The sequence below is a fragment of the Heptranchias perlo genome, chromosome 3 (assembly GCF_035084215.1).
Source record: "Heptranchias perlo isolate sHepPer1 chromosome 3, sHepPer1.hap1, whole genome shotgun sequence".
NCBI classification, from domain to species: domain Eukaryota; kingdom Metazoa; phylum Chordata; class Chondrichthyes; order Hexanchiformes; family Hexanchidae; genus Heptranchias; species Heptranchias perlo.
Genome location: NC_090327.1, coordinates 69,558,396 through 69,576,273, shown reverse-complemented (window position 1 = coordinate 69,576,273; position 17,878 = coordinate 69,558,396). Strand labels below are relative to the sequence as shown.

At 40.8% G+C, this 17,878-nt stretch overlaps 1 protein-coding gene across 1 annotated transcript in view; it reads right to left on the bottom strand.

Moving 5' to 3' along the window:
* The window catches only part of rab2a (RAB2A, member RAS oncogene family), a 91,588-nt gene extending 77,243 nt beyond the window's left edge, over positions 1–14,345 (bottom strand). Inside the window, exon 1 of the mRNA XM_067980151.1 lies at positions 14,214–14,345. Within this exon, the coding sequence (XP_067836252.1) occupies positions 14,214–14,259 (46 nt within the window). The 5' untranslated portion in view covers positions 14,260–14,345. The remainder of the gene's footprint in view (positions 1–14,213) is intronic.
* Positions 14,346–17,878: the final 3,533 nt, after the last annotated feature.

Sequence of the window (17,878 nt, the reverse complement as noted above, 5' to 3'; positions counted from 1 at the left end):
ACTGCACGGGTCAGTGCCGGTGGGCATACTAATAACTATCCAGCTTTATTTATTTATGCTGAGCATTAAATTCAAACTTGTTGCCTCAGCTCTCCGCTGTCTATTTCTTTTTTTAAAATGGCTCTTTCACATGGCTGCTTACAGTGTATGTGCTTTAATGGTCTTTGCCACACAACCTGGGAAGATCATTATTCTCAGCTGCACAAACAGGTTGCAATGTCAATTTAATGTAATTCCTTTGCTTATCTTAATAAGAACAGCATGTTTTTGTTGCTGTCTCTTCCAGAGGTTTACTAGTTAATACCAATACTGATGATAAAAACTGATGGCTATCCCTTTAATCTTTTTAGGTATTGTTGCAAGGTAAAGTCACTGTCTCACCTTATATCAGTACATACATTGCAAAGTTTGTCATTGTTTCTGTAGTAATAAGTTTGTGTGTGGGACCAATGCAAAGATTTAAAATCTACAGAAAGGCTTCATAACTGATTGGGTATGGATATGACAGCTGATTACTTGCAGTCATGTTCAAAAATAATGAAAATCTAGCAAACTCCTGGCACCATTTCAAAGTATATAAAAAGCAGCAAAAAAAAAGGAGAATCCTGTGATTGGGGCAGAGTCAACAAGATTGAAACCTTCAGAAATGAATAGCAAACTAGCTAGTTCATTTAAGAATTGCATAAATTAAAGTTATTTATAAAAGAACAGTTTTGTATATAGATGACATTTTCCTTTAATAAAATTTCTACTGTAAATACATTCACTTGTTCATTGTTTAATAAATATGCTTAATAGTTTAAACCTAGAACAAACTTGGAGGTGATACTGTCTCTAATCAAAGACTAGAGAGCTCCTGAATCATAGGAATAATTCTAGAAGCTAACATAATTTTGGGGGCTTTCCATTCATTATCTCAGACGCTATACCATACATTTAAGCAGATAGTAATGCTAGTGAAGACACCCTCAAAAAGGAATAGAAGCTGTGACTCACCAATAAGTGACCTAAGATATGAACACTGAAAACCTAGAATAAAAGGATAGAAAAGACCCAGAAACAACAAACTGACTCCTGGGAAAGTGAAAATTAATGATTATTTAATCTAACCTACTCATGTTGAGACACTGCAGGCTTCGCCCCCAATTCAATAACAAAAAGCACGAGAACAAAGAAGAAAGCTTTTTAAGCAGAGGAAAAACAAATCAACACAATGGTGCAGGTCATGGGACTTTATCGAACACAACAGATCGTCACATCCAGCACTACCTATCTACCATGTCATATTTTTACGTGTGTTAAGCACGTGGCTTTTCCAGAACCGATCAAGCTAGATACTACTCCTAAAGGATGCAAAGAAAAATTTTAAAAATTCCTGTTTGATTTTAGCCAAGTTACCCAAGGGGTAGCAATGCTACAACATATTAGGCCTCGATGCTGCAAGCTTCGGGATACAAGCAGAGGGGGATTTGCAGGGATAAGACAAAAGGGGGACAATAACCATTCCCACTCCTGATCGTATGTATGCAAAAAAAGATGCAATTGTTGTGTGCCCCCACATTCCCCCAAAAGTTGAATAGTCTGCCAATATTCACATTGTCCAAACTTGCATAGAAAGATGACATGCTGAGCATGAAATAAAAAACTAAAATCAGACATCTTAAAGACACACAAATACTGCACACTCAGGCTATTTTTGTCAAGTGAGTAAAATTCTTTATTTTACATGCAATGCCAAGGGGAAATAAAGTATTATTTAATTTGGCTGCTAACGTTACTTAAATGGAAATAGCTTTGAAAAAGTTCACTTAAAGTTACTAATTCAAAATATCTACTAAAAGCAATGCTGCTGATGTAAGATCTTGGAGAACGCTGTATTATGTAGTTAATGTTAATGTTAAGAGCTGCACTGAAACATTAGCCAAGCACATTGGCAGATGGAATCAATAGTTAGCATATGATAATAGATGCAGGTTGATTATTCTAAAATCTTTGCTGCAAGTCACTGACCTACATTAAAAGTGTGTGTTCAGAGTACAGACCTAATCATTTAGAATTAAAATGTAAAACAAGTGTATCAATAGTTTGATACAAGCCACAAACCCAAAAATGATACATCTGAATTCTCTTTTTGCAGGTGTTCAACTCATTCAACCCATTTTAAAATATGATGTCAGGCAGCATTTGAATCTTGCAGCCAACAGCCAGGAGGGCTATCAGTTTTGTAAAAAGCTTCAGTGCCAGCCTAACAAAGGAAGCTTGGCTTAATTTAAGTTATAGTAACTTCTGTTTGAGGTCTATATTTATAGAAAAATGAGTGGCATAATTATTATTTTTATATATTTGAAGAATGTAGAGTAATATATATTTCAGCAGTATACTATTTACTATTCATTTGTAAATAAAACCACTTGTTGGTCCAAAGCCTGCATCAAATTGGTACCTCTGCTATTCAAAGAGGAAAATATTCCAGTAGATGGGGTTCACGGTTGTAATCTCTGGGTCTCGCTATTGATTCCCTCGATATAGGCCAGAAAAGCCATACTCTAGATCATAAGGAACACAGGGTCCGCTTATGGGAGTAGTCAAAGCTATAACCAAGAAATATCTGATATAACCCCAAGATGTGAAAGTTAATACTCACTAGCAATTTCAATATAGCAGCTACAAGCCTGCTTATTAAAGTGTACTTTGGGCATAGAATTACACTCAAAAATCCAAAATCAAGTGTTGTAAATTTTACCCAAGGCATTGTACAGATAGAACACATTTATACAGGGTATCCTCAGAATGCTCTAAATCTCTTCAGAACCTCTGACTTTTGCAGTGCAGTCATTTACATGGATAACATGGTAGCCAATTTGTGCAAAACGAGTTCCCACAAATAACTGAGATAAATGGCCAGTTAATCAGTTTTAATGGTGCTGGTTGAGGGAGAAATGTTGGCCAGTACACCAGGAACATTCCTTGCTCTTCTTCAAATAGTACCATAGACCTTTTACATTTACCTGAAACATCAGAACAGGGCTACTTCAGCATCTCACCTGATAGATGCCCTCAACAATGCAGTACTCCCTCAGAACAGCCTAGATTATGTGCTCACATTTGTAGTGGGATCTGAACCCACAATCTTCTGGTTCAGATGCAAGAATGCTCCCAACTGAACCCAGCTGATTTTAGGCAACCCATTAACTTGAGGATAATATTTATATAGAATAGACACTTAGAAGCTTGTTAGACATCTGTATTTCAATTGAAGTTGTAGCTCTTTATCTTGCAGTTTAAAGTGAACTGCAAAAGCTAACTATTATACTTTAATGAAGTTTTTTTTTAAAAACTGAAAGCAAGACATTTTCATTATGGGTAGACAGTGTTAATAGTACACCAATACAACATTACTAGACCTGCTCCAATAACTTGTATATCTCTTCCCCACCCACACAGGATTTTTATCACATTAAACAGCCCATCAAACTCATGACACAAAATTTCCATTGTTTGCCTTGCTGAATAAGTTTACAATGAACTTTTCTTTGCACTCCATCAGTAACTTATAAAAAGCTAGATAATATACAATTAATTCATATCATTGTCTACCTTGTCAGAAGGCATGCCTACATTTGATTACTTTGCTTAGTCACACTAATAGCTAATATTACAGGATGGAGGGTCTTGGGGAGAGGAAAGAAAGGGGAGAAATTTTCAACTAGGAACTTTGCTGGGACAAACAATGATTTAATTCCAAAAGTATTTGTCACTTATGTTCTATAATTGCAGTTTACTGAGTTACCAGCAAATATATATTTTCTAATCTGAGCATGCAATAGATTCCCATGGTAATTTTAAAGACATTATACATCTAAATGTGTTTATAACAAATGGAAAAATCTCCAATTCACATAATAGTTAGTAGTTAACTGAGTAAGTTAAGTAATGGAGTGTGATTCCAGCAATTTATTAAAGTGCTTAAACTGCAAAGCCTCTAGGGCAGCATCTACCACTTACAGAATTAAACTCAAAACAGCAGTACACTCTAGCCCAAATCCTTAAATCCCAGCTCTTTTCCTCCCCGACTCCCAAAGTTCCCAATAGGGTTTGGCCTGTCAATCCCTTATCTCAACATGATCTGTTTATAGGAACAGTTCTAGGAAACTGCTAAAAATGTATTCCAATCCTTGAACTTTTCATTTTCTTTAAAGGAACTCAGTAGCAGATGCCATCCAGACAGTTATAATGCAGAGTAACCACGAATCTCAGACAGATTCTCAAAGAGTTCCTTAACCTGTCTGACCTCATCAAAACGAAAGAGTGCGTCCCTGCTCTAAAATACTGACATCTCATTAAATATTGACTCTGGTCCCAAACTAGCCCAAGGATGGGAAGCATTTTAGTATTAAAAATCTTACATCTGCACACACAAATTTGTCACTATAATCACACCCTAACAGTGGAGATGCTGTAGTATGAGGGGTTTATATAGGCAGTTTCTATTATAAATATAAACATATGAAATTATAATTAAAATAAAAGGACAGAATGCATGACTTTAAAATTAAGACTGAATTATGTCTGTTCAACTTGAACAAATTATCTCCTGCCCTCTAACTCTGCTTCACCATAATACTACACTTGAGTAGTCTTGACTTGAGTGCAATACTACAGGAGGCTAATATATCCCAATGAGGGTTTAAGATGTGAATTTAAAACCTTCAACAGGAGGGTTTAAAATGTGAATTGATAACAGCTTTTATACAGCTGCTGCATTAGTTTCTATAACAGCTGAGAAGATTGCCATAGCGCACTTTGTTCAGCCCCAACTTCAGGGTTCAGATAAAGCTTTGCTCAAGCTTTCGGATACCAGAATCCTTCAGTTGAATTACAGCCATAAAGATTTTCCCACTAAAATTATCAGCTTTGAACTTATTTTCACATCTGTGTTAACAGATTTGAGTTATGAATTAAAGAGTGCGTGCAGGCAACCTGGCGGTGAGTTAATGCATAGCTTTCAGGTGGGGTGGGGAATGTATATATTGTGAAGCACAAGGTGTCGCAGTTGTGTGGGACAGGCTAGATGGACCAATGGGTCTTTTCCAGTCAGTCATTGTTCATATATTCGTATAAACATTCGTGGTCAGACTCAAACCATTTCCCATTCTCATCTTCCACCCATTAAGCAGGCAAACCACAAAGTGGACGTGGCAGAAAAGATTCGGGTTAATTAAATACAGACCCTACTGTAACCTGGGAGGCACATCACCAATGGTGTATCTTGAGAACACAGTGGGGGAAAAAAAAGACACCAAAGTGTTTTACAAAATATACACTAGGGTGTCTGATTAAACTGAGACACCTTTTGTGGAACTAACTTGTGATAAGAAATTGCAGGCAATGAATATAGCTAGGTGACTTCCAACATGAACATCCAATTTTATTAATGGCCAATTTTTTTAAATGTTAGAAAAGCAGGAGACAAATGATGTTACATTTTGAATATTTAAAAGATTTAAACTTCCTGCACATTCCACTTTTTATCATGACGAAGAAACTCCAACCAATACTACCATCGGAAACCTCATGCTGTAATTACATAGAATGTACAGCACAGAAAACAGGCCATTTGGCCCAACAGGTCCATGCTGGTGTTTGTGCTCCACACGAGCCTCCTCCCACCCTTCATCTAACCCCATCCACATATCCTGCTATTCCTTTCTCCCTCATGTGTTTATCTAGCTTCCCCTTAAATGCATCTATGCTAGCTAGTCCCCTCAACTACTGCTCATGGTGACAAGTTCCACATTCTAACCATTCTATGAATAAAGAAGTTTCCCTTGAATTCCCTATTGGATGTGTTAGTGATTATCTTATATTTATGACCTAATTTTGGTCTCCCCACAACATTGGCAACAATGAAGACTCAAGAATCAAACTTCATAAATGTGTTAGGAATGCTGTAGGGCAGGGCAAAATACATTGAACTTGTATTTGTTTAATTATATCTGCAACAGACATGAAGGGCTCCACCTAAGTAATATGAAATTAATAGAAGGAAAAAACAATTTTCTCTGGCTATAATCAAGCGTAACAAACTGTGGTATGGTGTATTATACTTTTCCAAATCTGCTTCTTAAGGTGTAAAAGTCAAACTAATGCAACAGAAGGGCTGGTAATGCTGAAATACTTTGAAGCTTTTATCAATGAGTATATATTTAAAATTCCACCACACCTCTAAGCCAGATGTTCCAATCCCCTCCAGTCACCTACAGTGACGCAATCAATGGTGAGTCAACTGTACATCACTGCCCCTTGAGCAACCTATGTTTTGCTGCATAGATAAGAATACAACTGCAGTTTGTGCAGCCTGCCCGCAAAGAGCATCCTACATTTGTCAGGAGTACCCTTCTGATTATTGTTTAGGTATGCTAAGATTTTAATCCACATAGCACACTAATTAGGAAGATCTCACTTTTAAATCAGTCATTTCAAATACCTCCAACAGAATGTATAAATTAAAAATCCTGCTTCTAGTATATCCAGATTTCATAAACTATTGTGCTGAACCCCTACTTATGATCTAATTCAAAATAGTGATACTAGTCATGATCAGTGACCACATTTTTGGTAATCAAGAGTTTTAATTTTAGAGCCAAACTGTTCAATTTCATTATGACATTAATGCATTAGTGATGAACATTTTCTGTATATCGCTGCAACTTCCACCATGGTGGTCATGGTCAATTAATTAAGTTGAATACATTAATTACATCCTTTTATGAAAAATCAATTTTCCCCATGGCAGTGCAGTATTTTTTGGGTGGGCAAGAACTGTTCAAACCAATGAAAAGATGCTAATGCATATCAGAACACAATGATTCAGTGTTGACAGTAGAATTGCAGCAAATTGTAATGGCAGGCATGAGTGATTTTGATGCTATGCACACTTGAACTGTGGAGAACATTCAGCAATGCAAGTATTTTGTCCTTTCAAATTTAGGATTGAGTGGTGACAATATTTTGAACTACAGAATGTCAGGATAGAATCTGATGGCTACAGGTTGATCACTGGTAGTGGAACAATTTGACATTAATTAATAATGACACTCAAGCAACACATTCACATGTTAAAGCTTATTAAATTGTACTTTTTCCTACAATATTGCAAACAATTCAGAATAAAACTACTCAGAGTTCAGATACAATATTTAGACGGACAACATTCCCACCAGTTCTGGATCTTAAATTTTAGACAAAGATTCAGGTGCACTAAATAAAAAACCTTACAAGGGGTAGATATACTGTACAATGTGATTAGGATTGCACAGATCAGGAACTGTACTTTTAAATAGCTCATATCCTGTCAGATTTATATGTAAAGGTTACAATTCATTAGAAACTTAGGATCACTTTCTGGATCTTTGAGGGCTGTTTAGTTAGCAATCAAGGAACAGATTAAGAATGGTTGTTACAAATTAGTTAAGTAGCAATAGGCCTCAAGGGTAAGGGTGCACAAATCAGAGAGTAAACTCACCATCATCAATGCTCTTCCCTTCCCAGCTCTAGCCCTCCAAAATATTTTAAGAGGCTGTGATAGAAACAAGTCTGTAATGTTAACTTTACACTACTTATAAATTTCTTTTACACAGCCCCAGGCACGACAAAACATGAATTATTCCTGAAAATGTAACTGCCATCATTATGAAACAACACTTGGGCCAACTTAGTTTTGAAAGCATCTCTCTTCTCCTCTCCCCCCAATAACTATGCAATAGTAAAATAAAGGTGAAATCCCCCACTTGGGGAGAGATAACCTTAAAGTTATTCAATTTTAGTCCATGTGTATCTAGACTTTGTGTTCTTCCCCTGCAAGGCAGTCAACAGGAGGCACCACCATTTGTTCCATAGACACATACACAGCCATAGATCCCAATAAAGAGGTGCCCAAGCCAGGAATGGTCAGTTATAGCGAGCATAAATTGTATTTTAGAGTGAGCGGTCTTTGAACTTGTTCAAATATTTTTTAAACTAGAAGCATCACTGAAAGGTTACCACATTGCTCAGAAGCTGCAACTAAAAGAAAAGTTGCAGCAGTGCAGTACTAATCACATGATGGAATAGCCAGACAATTTGAAGCACTGATTTTAAAAAAAACCTAGCTTGAAAATAAACAATGCCTTAAATCCTGCCTGAGGAAAGTGATTTTAATTATTGCATATGACTCCTTTAAGGAATTCAGTAATGAGAAAAACAAAGAATCAAAAAAGTCCATTTGGTCCATTAAACCCACTCCTTAGAGTCCCTAAAATCTGCTCAAGCATGGACTACTCCCAACCTACTGAATCATCTGATAAAAGGTTATGCAAAATTTCACCCTGCCTCTAAAATGTAAATTAAGCAAAACTTCAATATCTAACCAACCTTAAATGCTACTTTAGGCATCTTTAATGGAAACAACATTTTCATGGCTCCAGCAACTCAGATAATCATATTGGATATGACGGCTTCTATGCGTACTTACCCATATATAGCAAGGTAAACAGTAAAAGAATAGTTGAATGCTGAATGTGTGTGGATCTGATTCTCTGGGAACTTTTATGTTGAGTGCCACAGGTACATGTGCAGCACTTCCACCATGACATGGTATAAGATTTGACACAAATTGGGGCCCAATCTTTCAGGGGCCCTGAGAGCAACTAGCAGAGCAGAAAATACAAGCTCCAACCAACAGTGTACCAGCAGCACACAGTTGCAGTAAAAAGCAGTGGTGCCAGGAGGTCACGGGTCTCCATGAGTGCCGCTCCTGGAGGACAAGCATCAATATAGAAGTGACATTAAACCTAACAAACTTTAATTCTGTAATCAATACTCCAAAACCATGGCCAGTAAATTCATTGGAGCTGCTCCCACTCCACTGGCATTACTTTGCCTGTAGTCCAACTGAAACCACTTTTACACACGTAAACAGGATTTCAAGCACACTTCCAGCAAAGTAACACCAGTAATGACTAGCCCATGTGTTGGCAATAATGCTTATGGTCACAACACTAACATTATACTCCAAGCCTCTAGTGGGAATGTTAGTTATTTTCAGTGAACGATTGGAATTCAAGATTTGCTGAATGCGGTTTTAAAACTAGAATAGCTGGATTAAGTTGCCATTCATCCTCCTGCAATCTTTGCATCTTATAGGATGTACAAAACAATGTTGTGATGACTGAGCATTGCTTTTTTCCCACAATCTTTTTCATTGAAGAGTGATAATTCGACAAAGAACAAACTTGCATTTACGTCTTTCACAACCTCAGGATGTACCAAAGTGCTTTACAGTCAATGAGGCACTTTTGAAATGTAGTTGCTGTTGTAATGCAGGAAAATGCAGTAACCACTTTGCTATTTATGGGACCTTGCTATGCGCAATGAAATAATGACTAGATAATCTGTTTGAGTGATGTTCGTGGAGGGCTAAATGCTGGACAGGACATCAGGAGAACTCTTCTTCCAATAGTGCCGTGGGATCTTTATGTCCACGAGGACAGGCAGGGCCTCAGTTTAACATCTCATCCAAAAGATGGTACCTCCAATAGTGCAGCAGTTCCTCAATACTGTACTGTAAATGTCAGTCTGGATTATTGTAAACAATTTTACAACACCAAGTTATAGTCCAGCAATTTTATTTTAAATTCACAAGCTTTCGGAGATTTTCTCCTTCCTCAGGCAAATGTTTCAAGATCTCCTTGAAGCCTACGCATTTATACATATTGAACAATAATACATGGTGTTTACAGACTGCCCCTGCAACTGCCCGTTGCCAAGGCAATCACCGTGTTCAGACAGAGAGGTGTTACCTGCAGAACCTCCGAATACACATTCAACAAAAAAACAAACAGGGAAAAAAAAGAGAAAAAAAAACAGAGAGAGGCAGAAACATCCGGAAGGCAGAGAGAGCCAGCAAATGACCCATTATATTATAAACAGATAATGTTTCTGCCTCTCTCTGTGTTTTTTTTTCTCTGTTTTTTTTCCCTGTTTGTTTTTTTGTTGAATGTGTATTCGGAGGTTCTGCAGGTAACACCTCTCTGTCTGAACACGGTGATTGCCTTGGCAACGGGCAGTTGCAGGGGCAGTCTGTAAACACCATGTATTATTGTTCAATATGTATAAATGCGTAGGCTTCAAGGAGATCTTGAAACATTTGCCTGAGGAAGGAGAAAATCTCCGAAAGCTTGTGAATTTAAAATAAAATTGCTGGACTATAACTTGGTGTTGTAAAATTGTTTACAATTGTCAACCCCAGTCCATCACCGGCATCTCCACAGTCTGGATTATGTGCTCGAGTCTCTGGAGTAGGGCTTGAACCCTCAACCTTTTGACTTAGAGGCAAAAATGCTATCACTGAGCCAAGGCTAACAATTTTACCAAAACTGATTAGGATTTCTATATTTACCTAAAGGAGGCTGTCCAGGTCACTTGTGTTCCACCCAATAGTGAATTACTGTAGTCTGTACATCTCCAGTCACAGCAGCATTGTTAAAGTTATAAATTGTTGCCAAGACTGGCTCACAAATTGCACCAGAATGTCATAATACCAAATGAATAAAAGGCAGGGAATGCAAAGCAGTAAATCTTCACTAGACATCAGCTACCTAGTCAGACACTACTTGTTATACACACAAGGACAAACAACCCAATAAAGGATTTTAATTCTTCAAGCAGCTCAACAGGATTTCATGGTTGCTGTTGGGAAAAGTCAGAGCTAGCTTTCATCTTTTATACACTCCCAAAAGGTTTTAAGTCGGTTATTTTTAAACTAGGCCCTGCTTTTGAGTGGGGGAAGGAAGCAAAATCTCTGCTTCCTTTGGAACAATTTCCTTGTTAAACCAAGTGTTGCATTTATATAGCGCCTTTCACAACCTCAGGATGATCCAAAGCATTGAACTACGAATGGAGTACTTTTGAAATGCTGTAATGACGGGAAATGCAGCAGCCAATTTGCAAACTCTCACAAACAGCAATAATTTATAAGAACAATCTGAAATGATTTGAGAAACTGCCTTTGTGTTGTGCCAGAAAAATTAACACATCATTCAACAGTGGGCAAACACATCAGCTTCTATTATATCCTTATTGAATATATGTCTTGCTGTGAATCACCAAATTAGTTGGATTTTCAGCAATTATACTGCTCACCCAAGTTTATATTTCTGCAAATGCATAGTTTACCAGCGATATTTCGGTCTAACAATTTGGCTAATTTGCCTATGCAACATAAACACCATGTTTTTATTTGTACTATAATCTTAACTATTTTGTTATTCCTGAAAACAATCATTTTTAATTACACATTTAGCTAGTTGGATTAAACTGACAGTAAAACTGCCACACAGTTAAATAGAGGCCAGTTTCCAGCCAAGCCAGCTTGATGCCAACATCCAAGGTAGACTCTGTTCATGTCAGTTTGCTAGAAATTTCCAGGATTATACTTTTATGCTATTACATGGAGCTCAAGTTCCAGAGCTCCATGTAATAGCATAACTGGGACATTTCAATAGAATAGATCAAAAGTAGTTAATACCGAATTAACTCCAATGAAAAGGTGATGGTCAAGTATCTGGATAAAACCAGCCTGAAGATTATAAGTACATGGGCATAAATCAAACAGTACAGGTTCACTGCTGCTGGGAAAATGGCTATAGAACATAACCGGTGGGTTGGAATATTGTAAACTGTAATACTCAATTTATGTCTTGGAACTTTGATAAGTCACCTTCTAGGGTCAAACAAATTCCCTAAAGTCACATCTCAGATTAAATAATTCAAGTTGCTTTAGCTATTCAATCAAGGTAATTACAAATAAAATGCTTAATGGTCTGTTTTTCTTCATCTCATTACTGTACTAGGAAGACCACCTCCCTTAAGCAATGCCTTGATTACACCCGTTACTTCCCCATAGTTCATGCCTATTTTCCCTCTTCCTACAGAAAGTCCCACTTTTGTTGGACTGATCCTTCACAGCCCCAATAAACATGCCCAAGAAACCTAATACAAATTCTATGATTTGCTGTGCCACTTCCATATTTTCTTCTTTTGGTCCTCCTTGTTGAGATTTTCAACACAATACTCCTTCATATCTTGCAGAACTGCTTGACTATTACAAACTTGTACAATCCATACAATATTGTTATTGTGTCACACAATGTGATAATATCTCAGTTTTCTTCCATTTGTATTTTTTAATCCTTTTGCTTTGTATGTTGTAACTATTAGTACACAGTTCAAAAATAAAGATGTCTATTGGTAGCATTTACACAAGAGAATATAAATCATTTTTGATTAACTGCAAGGTCCAGTAACACCTCGATTTTAAAATTCTTATCTTTTTTCCCAAATCTCTCCGTGGCCTCAAACCTCCCTATCCTATAACCTTCCAGGATCTTTGCGCTCCTCCAATTCTGGCCTGTTGTGCATCCCCAAATTTCATTGCTCCACTGTTGGCAGCCACGCCTTCAGCTCTGAATTCCATCCCAAACCCTCTCCTCCTTTAAGGCACACTGACAGATCTTTTGGTCACCTGTTCTAATATCTCTGTGGCTCGGTATCAAATTTTGTTTGATAGGGCTCCTGTGAAGCACCTTGGGACGTCTTACTACGTTAAAGGCACTATATAAATGCAAGTAGTTGCTGTTACATGAATAACAGCAAAACAGTACTGTACTGGAGAGCTGTCCTGCTACCATGGGGACCATTCCACTTCAGAGCTGGACAATAAAATACAAATTCAGAAGTAGTGCGAACATATTAGGTGTCAGACACAACTTGCGCAGGTAATAAAATCTAAAAACACATGTTTCAAGAGTCACTGGACTTCAAAGTCCATTGCACATTATACTTAATCACAAAGATACACAAGTACAACTATGGATGTCACCAAAAGATACAAGTTGGAGTACAATAGGAACACTGATTTTTTTTAAAGGGTAAAAACATAAAATCATACCATGTATCACTCACTAAGACTGAATCACTAATTTGCTTTTTTTTAAAAAACAAATCACTATTATGCACATCACACTTAAAAATAAATATAGCTCTCATGATTAAATGGCTTGTGGCTTGTTTTACTCCTACCAAATGTTTCTAGTATGGTGAGAACTGCATATTTGAAATCAAGCCACTGATGTTTACAAAAGGTGATGCACCCAGGCCTCACTTAAATTACATTCCCTGAACAGTCGATTACTGTGTGCGCAGCTTAATACATGCAACCGGCATTTTATCGGGGGGGGGGGGGGGGGTGTACACACTTGCCGTTTCACAGATTCTTCCAAGCGGTCAGATTGTCTTATATTTAGTTTTAAATCTTTTCCTTCCTCCCATCGCGATCTGTCAACCCCACCAAACCGTATCCACAAAATCCTGTTCTCGCAGATGCAGGGAGAGGATCAACCATTGAGTGCGAGGACAGAAATGTTTGTGCATAAAGCAACACATGAAAAAAAATCGCATCAATCTCTCCTCCAACTCCCAGCTCATTCCAGAAGTACAAGTGGCTCTGATTTCAGTTACATTTATATGATTAGAAAATTAAGCACTCCCTGGTTTTACTGGCACCATATTCATTCACCAACATCCTCCTCCCTAGGGCTCAGGAGCCAGTTGGTGTCACCGCACTGGTGTCACCATCCCGGGGACCACACGGCACAGCTCGGCCTCGCCTCGTACATCGAGTAAAGATAAAACACAGGGGTCCGCGCCAGCAGTCAGATTGGAAGCAACATTAAACTTACACCCGAGGCCGCTGATTCAGGGCCTGGTTGAGGTTTGTAATTTCCTTTCTTCCAGACCGACTCGGTTCAGGTTTAACCGGCAGACACAGCCGACGGGATCCCACAGTGCTCATGTCCTTGGGCCCAGCTCTCTCACACAAGCTCCGGGCTTGTGGCCCCCGCGCTAGGGAACGGGAGCAGGCCCAGGCGCTGAACGAGACAGACCCCAATCAGGTTTGCCTCTGCCTCTGCACCAGCCTCTCGCGTCTATTTGAAGCCGCTTCCCCGCACCTGACACCGGTTAAAAGCGGCGGACGAGGGCAGGTGAGCTGGCAGCCGGCTGGGATGGGAGGCGCAGGCCGAGGCCTGGTTTCCCCATCCTCCCTCCCATTGTAGTAACAATTCCCACGGGGCCGAGACGCGGAGTGGGGCCGCAGCCGGGGACTCGGCGCTCACCTGTGTCCCCGATGATGATGTACTTGAAGAGGTAAGCGTACGCCATCCTATGTCCGCGGTGACTGCGCACTCAAGCCGCCGCCGCCTCAACAATAACAGCTCCTGCCGACGTCAGCAGCGGAAGTGCCGTGGCTCGCACCCGGCCGCCCACAGCGCCCCCTGCGGCACCGCCCCGAATACCATCCTCCCAGTCAGTCCATCAACAGGTGCAGACTGGGGAAAGTGATCACAAGGGGTGGAAACTCAAATAGATACAGACATAGGGACAGATACTCAGACATACATGGACACGTACACATACGGACAGATGTTCAACATATACATACACAATGACGCTTGAGACCTTCCAACTGCTATTTGGGATGAAACATTCATTCCGGATAAAACATTCATTCCCAAATAATATCCTCATACTGTCGAATGTCACCTCCATTTTTAATACACCTGCACTTATCTCATGACTTAATTTACTAGTATCAAAGAGAATGAATTATGACAACCTTCAGATGCTTTAATGCTTGTACAACTCAAATCAGTGACCGCACATGACCATGAGCCACCACTTCCCCTATTACCTTATTATCCACCAAACTAATCAAAGACAGCACTCCCATACCATTGGTAGCACAAATATGTCAGCAACTCACCAATCACAAAGATAAAGAGTGGAACACAACTCCACCAGTCATCATCATTGGCTGTGGAGGTGGGCTCAATTTGTCTGGCAAGGATGGGTTTTGAGCACGAAGCTTCAATGCAAAGAGACAAAGAGGAGGGATGCACTTTTTTTTTATTCGTTCATGGGATGTGGGCGTCGCTGGCAAGGCCAGCATTTATTGCCCATCCCTAATTGCCCTTGAGAAGGTGACGGTGAGCCGCCATGAACCGCTGCAGTCCGTGTGGTGAAGGTTCACCCACAGTGCTGTTAGGAAGGGAGTTCCTGGATTTTGACCCAGCGACAATGAAGGAACGGCGATATATTTCCAAGTCAGGATGGTGTGTGTCCTTCTAGGTGGTAGAGGTCGCGAGTTTGGGAGGTGTTGTCGAAGAAGCCTTGGCGAGATGTTGCAGTGGATCCTGTGGATGATGCACACTGCAGCCACAGTGCACGGTGGTGAAGGGAGTGAATGTTTAGGGAGCTGGATGGGGTGCCAATCAAGCGGGCTGCTTTGTCCTGGATGGTGTCAAGCTTCTTGAGTGTTGTTGGAGCTGTACTCATCCAGGCAAGTGGAGAGTATTCCATCACACTCCTGACTTGTGCCTTGTAGATTGTGAGAAGGCTTTGGGGAGTCAGGAGGAGAGTTACTCGCCGCAGAATACCCAGCCTCTGACCTGCTCTTGTAGCCACAGTATTTGTATGGCTGGTCCAGTTAAATTTGTGGTCAATGGTAACCCCCAGGATGTTGATGCTGAGGGATCTGGCGATGGTAATGCCATTGAATGTGAAGGGGAGGTGGTTAGACTCTCTCTTGTTGGAGATGGTCATTGCCTGGCACTTGTCTGGGGCGAATGTTACTTGCCACTTATCAGCCCAAGCCTGGATGTTGTCCAGGTCTTGCTGCATGCAGGTACGGACTGCTTCATTATCTGAGGGGTTGCAAATGGAACTGAACACTGTGCAATCATCAGCAAACATCCCCATTTCTGACCTTATGATGGAGGGAAGGTCATTGATGAAGCAGCTGAAGATGGTTGGGCCTAGGACACTGCCCTGAGGAACTCCTGTAGCAATGTCCTGGGGCTGAGATGATTGGCCACCAACAACCACTAACTACCATCTTCCTTTGTGCTAGGTATGACTCCAGCCACTGGAGAGTTTTCCCCCTGATTCCCATTGAGTTCAATTTTACTAGGGCTCCATGGTGCCGCGCTCGGTCAAATGCTGCCTTGATGTCAAGGGCAGTCATTCCACCTCGCCTCTGGAATTCAGCTCTTTTGTCCATGTTTGGACCAAGACTGTAATGAGGTCTGGAGCCGAGTGGTTCTGGCGGAACCCAAACTGAGCAACGGTGAGCAGGTTATTGGTGAGTAAGTGCGGCTTGATAGCACTGTCGACGATACCTTCCATCACTTTGCTGATGATTGAGAGTAGACTGATGGAGCGGTAATCGGCCGGATTGGATTTGTCCTGCTTTTTGTGGACAGGACATACCTGGGCAATTTTCCACATTGTCGGGTAGATGTCAGTGTTGTAGCTGTACTGGAACAGCTTGGCTAGAGGCGCAGCTAGTTCTGGAGCACAAGTCTTCAGCACTACAGCCGGGATGTTGTCGGGGGCCATAGCCTTTGCTGTATCCAATACACTTCAGCCAACTCTTAATATCATGTGGAGTGAATCGAATTGGCTGAAGACTGGCTTCTGTGATGGTGGAGATATTGGGAGGAGGCCAAGATGGATCATCCACTCGGTATGTCTGGCTGAAAATGGTTGCAAAGGCTTCAGCCTTGTCTTTTGCACTCACGTGCTGGACTCTGCCATCATTGAGGATGGGGATGTTTACAGAGCCTCCTCCTCCCGTTAGTTGTTTAATTGTCCACAACCATTCATGACTGGATGTGGCAGGACTGCAGAGCTTTGATCTGATCCGTTGGTTGTGGAATCGCTTAGCTCTGTCTATAGCATGCTGCTTCCGCTGTTTAGCATGCATGTAGTCCTGAGTTGTAGCATCACGAGGTTGGCACCTCATTTTGAGGTATGCCTGGTGCTGCTCCTGGCATGCTCTTCTACACTCCTCATTGAACCAGGGTTGATCCCCTGGCTTGTTGGTAATGGTAGAGTGAGGAATATGCCGGGCCATGAGGTTACATATTGTGCTGGAATACAATTCTGCTGCTGCTGATGGCCCACAGCGTCTCATGGATGCCCAGTTTTGAGCTGCTAAATCTGTTCTGGATCTATTCCATTTAGCACGGTGATAGTGCCACATAACACATTGGATGGTGTCCTCAGTGCGAAGACGGGACTTCGTCTCCACGCGGACTGTGAGGTGGTCACTCCTATCAATACTGTCATGGACAGATGCATCTGCGACAGGTAGATTGGTGAGGACGAGGTCAAGTAAGTTTTTCCCTCATGTTGGTTCACTCACCACCTGCCACAGACCCAGTCTGGCAGTTATGTCCTTCAGGACTCGGCCAGCTCGGTCAGTAGTGGTGCTACCGAGCCACTCTTGGTGATGGACATTGAAGTCCCCCACCCAGAGTACATTCTGTGCCCTTGCTACTCTCAGTGCTTCCTCCAAGTGGTGTTCAACATGGAGGAGGACTGATTCATCAGCTGAGGGAGGACGGTAGGTGGTAATCAGCAGGAGGTTTCCTTGCCCATTTTTGACCTGATGCCATGAGATCTCATGGGGTCCGGAGTCAATGTTGAGGACTCCCAGGGCCACTCCCTCCTGACCGTATATCACTTTACCGCCACCTCTGGTGGGTCTGTCCTGCCGGTGGGACAGGACATACCCAGGGATGGTAATGGAAGAGTCTGGGACGTTGGCTGAAAGGTATGATTCTGTGAGTATGGCTATGTCAGGCTGTTGCTTGACTAGTCAAGGCACTGCAGGGACCCAGACGTGCCTCAGAACGTATCTGAGATCATCTAAACAGTAAAGCACTCTTTGTTAATTTTGGTTCGCCTGTTGTGGGTGCCTCAGTAAAATGTGGTGATG